This window comes from Megalops cyprinoides, chromosome 18 (genome assembly GCF_013368585.1).
Source record: "Megalops cyprinoides isolate fMegCyp1 chromosome 18, fMegCyp1.pri, whole genome shotgun sequence".
In the NCBI taxonomy this organism is placed as follows: domain Eukaryota; kingdom Metazoa; phylum Chordata; class Actinopteri; order Elopiformes; family Megalopidae; genus Megalops; species Megalops cyprinoides.
Genome location: NC_050600.1, coordinates 12,949,035 through 12,958,779, shown reverse-complemented (window position 1 = coordinate 12,958,779; position 9,745 = coordinate 12,949,035). Strand labels below are relative to the sequence as shown.

Below are 9,745 nucleotides of genomic sequence, written 5' to 3'. Positions count from 1 at the left end.
TTCTGCCCTAGTATGTATACTGCTATAGCATATAACTGGTGGAGATTCTTGCCCATGCTGCTGCCTCTGTGCTTTCTCTGTGTTGTTCTAAAAAAAACTGTGGTGGTTGTGCTCTGCCTATATGTAGGCATTTATCATTTTGTATTAAATCTTGATCACTAGAGTGTCAATAAAATGCCACTTGTCTCATCCTTCCAGCTCTTCCAGATTACTCTTCTCAAGAAACAAATTCAGTCAAGATGAACAGAAAACTAATTGCTAGTATTTTCTTCCTCATAGGTGAGTTAATGTACCAATTTACTGTTTTTTTTTTTTAATTTCTATAGCCAGCCAGAATTTTCTATTCTTCACTTAGGTGAGAATGGGATGTAAGGTGGAAATACTGCAGTGTCACCCACATCAATTTTCCATTTTCAGATTTGAAAGAAACAAAGATGTGCAGATGTTAGTCATTGCAATAATTTGGCATCTGCTACAGGCAACATCAGGGTGCCTGACTGATGTATGTAAAAGGGTACCAACAAGCAATGTGGCAGTATTATTCCAGCATTAGTCAGTGATATGGATGGACAGTAAGGGAGTAAACAATAGTATCATTGCAATACTGCTAATTTGCCGGTATTGGTGGTGTGAAACTGATTTAAAAGTATTATATTGCAGTTTAATTCTTCTTCACTATAATTAAAATATTAACTAAGGTTATAATGTTAATGTTCACCCCAACTGCAGTAACTAAAGCTATGAACACAGCTGGACAAAGTACAACTGAAGTCCCCGCTTCAACTGTGGCAGAAGTCACTGTGACAACAATAACTGCAGACCCCACTACCACAATAACTGAAAATACTGGTACAACTGAAACTGACATACCTATTGCAACCACAACTGTGGACTCTGCTACAACTACGGAAGATTCTACTGTAACCATAAACAGTGATCCCACAACAACTGTCACAGGAGTACCACTGACAAGTACCACTGAAGACCCCACTACCACTGAAACAGAAGCTCCAACTACAACTGTAACTGAAGTCCCTACTACAACTGTCTCTGAAGCCCCCACTACGACTGAAACAGAAGGTCCAACCACAACCATAACTGTCTCTGAGGCTCCCACAACAACTGTCTCTGAAGCCCCCACTACAACTGTCACAGAGGCCCCCACCACAACTGTCACTGAAGCCCCCACTACAACTGTTTCTGAAGCCCCCACTACAACTGTTTCTGAAGTCCCCGCTACAACTGTCTCTGAAGCCCCCAGTACAACTGTTTCTGAAGTCCCCACTACAACTGCAACAGAAGATCCAACCACTGCCATAACTGTTTCTGAAGCCCCCACTACAACTGTCACTGAAGTCCCGACTACAACTGTTTCTGAAGCCCCCATTACAACTGTCTCTGAAGCCCCCACTACAACTTTCTCTGAAATCCCTACTACAACTGTTTCTGAAGCCCCCATTACAACTGTCTCTGAAGCCCCCACTACAACTTTCTCTGAAATCCCTACTACAACTGTCACAGAGGCCCCCACTACAACTGTCACCAAGGCCCCCACTACAACTGTTTCTGAAGCCCCCACTACAACTGTCTCTGAAGCTCCCACTACAACTGTCACTGAAGCCCCCACTACAACTGTTTCTGAAGCCCCCACTACAACTGTTTCTGAAGCCCCCATTACAACTGTCTCTGAAGCCCCTACTACAACTGTCACCGGGGCCCTCAGTACAACTATCACTGAGGACCCAAGTACAACTGTTTCTGAAGCCCCCAGTACAACTGTTTCTGAAGCCCCCACTACAACTGAAACAGAAGGTCCAACCACAACCATAACTGTCTCTGAAGCTCCCACAACAACTGTCTCTGAAGCCCCCACTACAATTGTCACTGAGGCCCCCACTACAACTGTCACTGAAGTCCCCACTACAGCTGTTTCTGAAGCCCCCACTGCAACTGTTTCTGAAGCCCCTACTACAACTGTCACTGAAGTCCCTACTACAACTGCTTCTGAAGCCCCCACTACAACTGTTTCTGAATCCCCCATTACAACTGTCTCTGAAGCCCCTACTACAACTGTCACCGAGGCCCCCACTACAATTGTCACTGAGGCCCCCACTACAACTGTCACTGAAGTCCCCACTACAGCTGTTTCTGAAGCCCCCACTGCAACTGTTTCTGAAGCCCCTACTACAACTGTCACTGAAGTCCCCACTACAACTGCTTCTGAAGCCCCCACTACAACTGTTTCTGAAGCCCCCATTACAACTGTCTCTGAAGCCCCTACTACAACTGTCACCGAGGCCCCCACTACAACTCTTTCTGAAGCCCCCACTACAACTGTCTCTGAAGCCCCCACTACAACTGTCACTGAAGCCCCCAGTACAACTGTTTCTGAAGTCCCCACTACAACTGAAACAGAAGGTCCAACCACAACCATAACTGTCTCTGAGGCTCCCACAACAACTGTCTCTGAAGCCCCTACTACAACTGTCACTGAGGCCCCCACTACAACTGTCACAGAGGCCCCCACTACAACTGTTTCTGAAGCCCCCACTACAACTGTTTCTGAAGCCCCCACTACAACTGTTTCTGAAGCCCCCATTACAACTGTTTCTGAAGTCCCCACTACAACTGTCTCTGAAGGCCCTACTACAACTGTCACCGAGGCCCCCACTACAACTGTTTCTGAAGCCCCCACTACAACTATTTCTGAAGCCCCCACTACAACTGTCTCTGAAGCCCCCACTACAACTGTCACCGAAGCCCCCAGTACAACTGTTTCTGAAGTCCCCACTACAACTGAAACAGAAGGTCCAACCACAACCATAACTGTCTCTGAGGCTCCCACAACAACTGTCTCTGAGGCCCCCACTACAACTGTCACCGAGGCCCCCACTACAACTGTTTCTGAAGCCCCCACCACAACTGTCTCTGAAGCTCCCACTACAACTGTCACTGAAGCCCCCACTACAACTGTTTCTGAAGCCCCCACTACAACTGTCACCGAAGCCCCCACTACAACTGTTTCTGAAGCCCCCACTACAACTGTTTCTGAAGTCCCCACTACAACTGTCTCTGAAGCTCCAACTACAACCATAACCAATGCTCCCACGACAACTGTCACAGGTGCACCAACAACAACTGTCACAGAAGTCCCCACTACAACTGTCTCTGAAGCTCCAACTACAACCATAACCAATGCTCCCATGACAACTGTCACAGGTGCACCAACAACAGCTGTCACAGAAGCCCCCACTACAACTGTCACAGAAGCTCCAACTACAACCATAGCCAATGCTCCCACTACAACTGTCACAGGTGCACCAACAACAACTGTCACTGAACTCCCCACTACAACTGTCACTGAAGCCCCCACTACAACTCTCACAGGTGCACCAACAACAACTGTCACTCAAGCCCCCACTACAACTGTCACAGGGGCTCCAACTACAACCATAACCAATGCTCCCACTACAACTCTTGCAGGAGCACCAACAACAACTGTCACTGAAGCCCCCACTACAACTTTCACTGACGCTCCAACTACAACCATAACCAATGCTCCCACGACAACTCTCACAGGAGCACAAATAACAACTGTCACTGAAGCCCCCACTACAACTGTTTCTGAAGCCCCCACTACAACTGTCACAGAAGCTCCAACTACAACCATAACCAATGCTCCCACTACAACTGTCACAGGTGTGCCAACAACAACTGTCACTGAACTCCCCACTACAACTGTCACTGAAGCCCCCACTACAACTGTCACAGGGGCTCCAACTACAACCATAACCAATGCTCCCACTACAACTGTCACAGGTGCGCCAACAACAACTGTCACTGAACTCCCCACTACAACTGTCACTGAAGCCCCCACTACAACTGTCACAGGGGCTCCAACTACAACCATAACCAATGCTCCCACTACAACTGTCACAGGTGCGCCAACAACAACTGTCACTGAGCTCCCCACTACAACTGTCACTGAAGCCCCCACTACAACTGTCACAGGGGCTCCAACTACAACCATAACCAATGCTCCCACTACAACTGTCACAGGTGCGCCAACAACAACTGTCACTGAACTCCCCACTACAACTGTCACTGAAGCCCCCACTACAACTGTCACAGGGGCTCCAACTACAACCATAACCAATGCTCCCACTACAACTGTCACAGGTGCGCCAACAACAACTGTCACTGAACTCCCCACTACAACTGTCACTGAAGCCCCCACTACAACTGTCACAGGGGCTCCAACTACAACCATAACCAATGCTCCCACTACAACTGTCACAGGTGTGCCAACAACAACTGTCACTGAACTCCCCACTACAACTGTCACTGAAGCCCCCACTACAACTGTCACAGGGGCTCCAACTACAACCATAACCAATGCTCCCACTACAACTGTCACAGGTGCACCAACAACAACTGTCACTCAAGCCCCCACTACAACTGTCACAGGGGCTCCAACTACAACCATAACCAATGCTCCCACTACAACTCTTGCAGGAGCACCAACAACAACTGTCACTGAAGCCCCCACTACAACTTTCACTGACGCTCCAACTACAACTATAACCAATGCTCCCACTACAACTGTCACAGGAGCACCAACTACAACCATAACCAATGCTCCCACTACAACTCTTTCAGGAGTGCCAACAACAACTGTCACTGAAGTCCCCACTACAACTGTCACAGGAGCTCCAACTACAACTATAACCAATGCTCCTACTACAACAGTAACAGCAGCTCCTACCACAACAGTAACAGCAGCTCCCACTACAATTGAAACAGCACCTCCTAGCACAACAGTGACAACAGGTCCTACAACTACTGTTACAAACATTCCTACCACAACAGTAACAGCAGCTCCCACTACAACAGCAACAGCATCTCCTACCACAACAGTGACAGCAGCTCCTACCACAACAGTAACAGGAGCTCCTACTACAACTGTCACAACCATTCCTACCACAACAGTAACAGCAGCTCCCACTACAACAGCAACAGCATCTCCTACCACAACAGTGACAGCAGCTCCTACCACAACAGTAACAGCTGCTCCAACCACAACGGTGACAGCAGGTCCTACAACTACTGTCTTAACCATTCCTACTACAACAGTAACAGCATCTCCCACTACAACAGTAACAGCTGCTCCTACCACAACAGTGACAGCAGCTCCTACCACAACAGTGGCAGCAGCTGTTACAAATGCTGTTACAAACAGTCCTACTACAACAGTAACAGCAGTTCCCACCACAACTGTCACAGCCATTCCCACCACAACAGTGACAGCAGCCCCTACCACAACAGTAACAACAGCTCCCACTACAACTGTCACAACCATTCCTACCACAACAGTAACAACAGCTCCTACTACAACTGTCACAACCATTCCTACCACAACAGTGACAGCAGGTCCTACTACAACAGTAACAACAGCTCCTACTACAACTGTAACAACTATTCCTACCACAACAGTAACAGCAGGTCCTACAACTACTGTTACAAACATTCCTACCACAACAGTGACAGCGGGTCCTACTACAACTGTCACAACTATTCCTACTACAACAGTAACAGCAGTTCCTACCACAACAGTAACAGCTGCTCCCACTACAACTGTTACTACCATACCTGCTACAACAGTGACAGCAGGTCCTACTACAACTGTCACAACCATTCCTACCACAACAGTAACAGCAGTTCCTACCACAACAGTGACAGCAGGTCCTACAACTACTGTTACAAACATTCCTACCACAACAGTGACAGGGGGTCCTACTACAACTGTCACAACCATTCCTACCACAACAGTCACAGCTGTTCCTACAACAACAGTGACAGCAGGTCCTACTACAACTGTCACAACCATTCCTACCACAACAGTGACAATGGCTCCCACTACAACTGTCATAACCATTCCTACCACAACAGTAACAGCAGGTCCTACTACAACAGTAACAGCAGGTCCTACTACAACTGCCACCACCATTCCTACCACAACAGTAACAATGGCTCCCACTACAACAGTGACAACCATTCCTACCACAACAGTAACACCAGCTCCTACCACAATGGTGACAGGAGGTCCTACAACTACTGTCTCAACCATTCCTACTACAACAGTAACAGCATCTTCCACTACAACAGTGACAACCATTCCTACCACAACAGTAGCAGCTGCTCACACTACAACTGTCACAACCATTCCTACCACAACAGTGACAGCAGGTCCTACAACTACTGTTACAAACATTCCTACCACAACAGTAACAGCATCTCCTACTACAACAGTAACAGGAGGTCCTACAACTACTGTTACAAGCATTCCTACCACAACAGTAACAGCATCTCCTACTACAACAGTAACAACAGCTCCTACTACGACTGTAACAACTATTCCTACCACAACAGTGACAGCGGGTCCTACTACAACTGTCATAACCATTCCTACCACAACAGTGACAGCAGGTCCTACAACTACTGTTACAAACATTCCTACCACAACAGTAACAGCATCTCCTACTACAACAGTAACAGGAGGTCCTACAACTACTGTTACAAGCATTCCTACCACAACAGTAACAGCATCTCCTACTACAACAGTAACAACAGCTCCTACTACAACTGTAACAACTATTCCTACCACAACAGTGACAGCAGCTCCTACCACAACAGTAACAACAGCTCCTACTACGACTGTCACAGCTATTCCTACCACAACAGTGACAGCAGGTCCTACTACAACTGCCACAACCATTCCTACCACAACAGTGACAGCAGGTCCTACTACAACTGTCACAACCATTCCTACCACAACAGTCACAGCTGTTCCTACCACAACAGTAACAGCAGGTCCTACTACAACTGTCACAACCATTCCTACCACAACAGTAACACCAGCTTCTACTACAACTGTCACAACCATTCCTACCACAACAGTGACAGCAGGTCCTACTACAACTGTCACAACCATTCCTACCACAACAGTGACAGCAGGTCCTACCACAACAGTAACAGCATCTTCCACTACAACAGTGACAACCATTCCTACCACAACAATGACAGCAGGTCCTACTACAACTGTAACAACCATTCCTACCACAACAGTGACAGCAGGTCCTACTACAACAGTGACAACCATTCCCACCACAACAATGACAGCAGGCCCTACTACAACAGTAACAACAGCTCCTACTACAACAGTAACAACCATTCCTACTACAACAGTAACAACAGCTCCTACTACAACTGTAACTGCTATCCCCACTACAAGTGTTACTACCATACCTACCACAGTCACTATCCCCATACAATTGACCCGGATACTAGAGTTCACATCTACGGATTTATTTGATTCCCAGCTTTCAGACCCCACTTCAGAACTTTTTCAAACTAGAGCAGAGAAGACAAGGCAACAGGTAAGCCTCTTATGTGGGAAACAGACATGAAGGTATATCTTTAAGAAAGGAACAGAATAATATCTGATTTGGTTTCTTCTTAACAAATTATCAAGGATTTCAAAAGTCACATCATTCTGTTGCTAGAAGAACATGTGTTTCCAGTAAACTTCATAAAATATGTGCATTCAGTACATTTGTTGATAGATACATGAAATACAATTTACTCTTGTTAACCAACATGTAGGCTTATATAATTTGAACCTTGTCTTTACTTTCACATAGAACCAATGTTCAGTTCTAGATTCCCATCATTCATATATGTATAGATGCATTTATTATATTTCTTGGTAGATACAAATGATCTTTGAATCTACATGTAGGTTACAAAACTTTGTGGGGTTTTTTTTCCCAGATAGAACCGGTGTTCAAAAAAGACTTCCAGTCATTCATAAGTTTGACAGTAAAGAGCTTCAGGTGAGCAATATGTAATTTTATTTTGTGTGTGTGTGTGTGGGTGCATGTGCGCGCGCACGTGTGGGCATGCGTGTGTTCATTCATATGTGCATGTATGAATGAATAAATTTTGTTTCTGTGATAACTTTGCCTAATATGATATGATAACATGGCCCATCTGTGTTTATGTTTCTTTGAAGGAAGGGATCTGTCATCACAACTGCAGATCTTGCCTTCAGTTCTCCTCCACCTGATGCTGCTATCATAGGCAACACTCTCCGAAATGCAGTTCTGAATTCAATAGTTGATTTAAACATCAACACTGACTCAATTAAAGTTGATTCTATCCTAGTTGCAACAACAGCCATAACTACTACTGTGGCAACAGGTGTTACAACCGCTTCTACAACTGTTACGATTCCCACCACGACAGTTACAGCAGCTCCCACTATAGCTATCACTACCATTCCAACTACAACAGTAAGACCAGGTCCCATTACAGCTGCCACCACTCTTTCTACCACAACTTTAACAACAGGTGTTACAACTGCTTCTACAACACAGCTAAGTAAAGCTCCCACTTCAGCTCCAGCTACAACCATAACAACAACCAAAAGTACAAGTCCAACAACTAAAACAACTACTTCGACCACAACTACTACAACCACAACTACTACAACCACAACTACAACAACTACAACTACAACAACTACAACCACCACCACCACAACCACTACACGCCCACCTAGTGCTCCATTTGTGGCACTGCAAGTGACCTTCCAAAAACCATTTGTTCCTGCATTAAGTAATAAGGAATCACAAGAATTCAAGGCCCTAGAAGCCGTTGTTGTCCAAGTGGTAAGTATATTTTCACTTTGTGTATCTTTGTCACTCTCTCTTTTCTCTGTAATAATCTCTGAAACAAGGGTCATTTTCAAAAAATATATTATATTGCATGAAAATGTTTTCAAACTGAGAACATTGTCAACGCATTAGTAATTTACCTGCTGTTCTACTGAATGACATTCGTAGACTTTTGTCATGTTACAGTGCGTGTCCAAAATCATAGTCTTGAATACAAACAGATGTTTCTTCTCTCACTTATCCACACAGTTTGATCAGATCTACAGAACACGTTATGGCGTTCTTTTCATCCGCACAATTGTGCTTGCATTCAGGTAAATTAATCTACCTATGTTTGTAAGGAGTAAAATAGTCTTCTATTTTTGTTAAACAATTATTATGATAACTCTATGTATCTTTTAATCTATTTCAACCAAGGTAAGTAAGCTACATAAACAAGCCACTGAATGTTCTTTTTTAACCTAAACATTATTATTGTTGTTGTTGTTGTTGTTGTTGATAATAATACCAATGTTAATCTAATGTATCTAATAGCAATATTAATATAAGTATCTTTCATACAAAGTTTCCAGCCAAAAATTATTTAAAAATCAAAGAAAAAATTATAAAACAATATCATTTTACAAAACCAGGCATGTGAAAAGAACAGATATAAAATGATAGCCTGAAATTAAAATGTAATTAAAAAGAAAAATGAATAAGAGGCAATAAAACATAAGACAAGGTTCATAAACTAAAAACCAAATAAAAGTGCAGATCATCAATACACAAACTAAAACAGATGTTTTTAATTTGCTCTTAAATAATTTCTGTGTAAAATGCATCTCTGATGTGTGTTTGAAGGGTGCTTCACAGTTTTCTGTCACTCTCATTTTAGCTCCAATTGTAAACAATTAGGTTATGTGATACCCAGAGTTTGCTATCTTTAATATGATTCAGTGCACTGGCAGTATTCTTATCACCTGGTAGAACTGATCATCAGGAAAGATATAGAAATTCACATTATGTTC

At 44.3% G+C, this 9,745-nt stretch overlaps 1 protein-coding gene across 1 annotated transcript; it reads left to right on the top strand.

Annotated features, from left to right (window-relative positions):
• The first annotated feature begins 239 nt into the window (after window positions 1-239).
• LOC118793606 (GATA zinc finger domain-containing protein 14-like) lies at window positions 240-7,889 on the top strand. The gene is made up of 6 exons (XM_036551832.1): window positions 240-279; window positions 1,135-2,376; window positions 2,641-2,924; window positions 4,814-5,922; window positions 6,211-7,436; window positions 7,831-7,889. Exons 1-5 carry the CDS (start codon window positions 240-242, stop codon window positions 7,370-7,372), a joined length of 3,837 nt encoding a protein of 1,278 aa, XP_036407725.1. The 3' UTR covers window positions 7,373-7,436; window positions 7,831-7,889.
• Window positions 7,890-9,745: the final 1,856 nt, after the last annotated feature.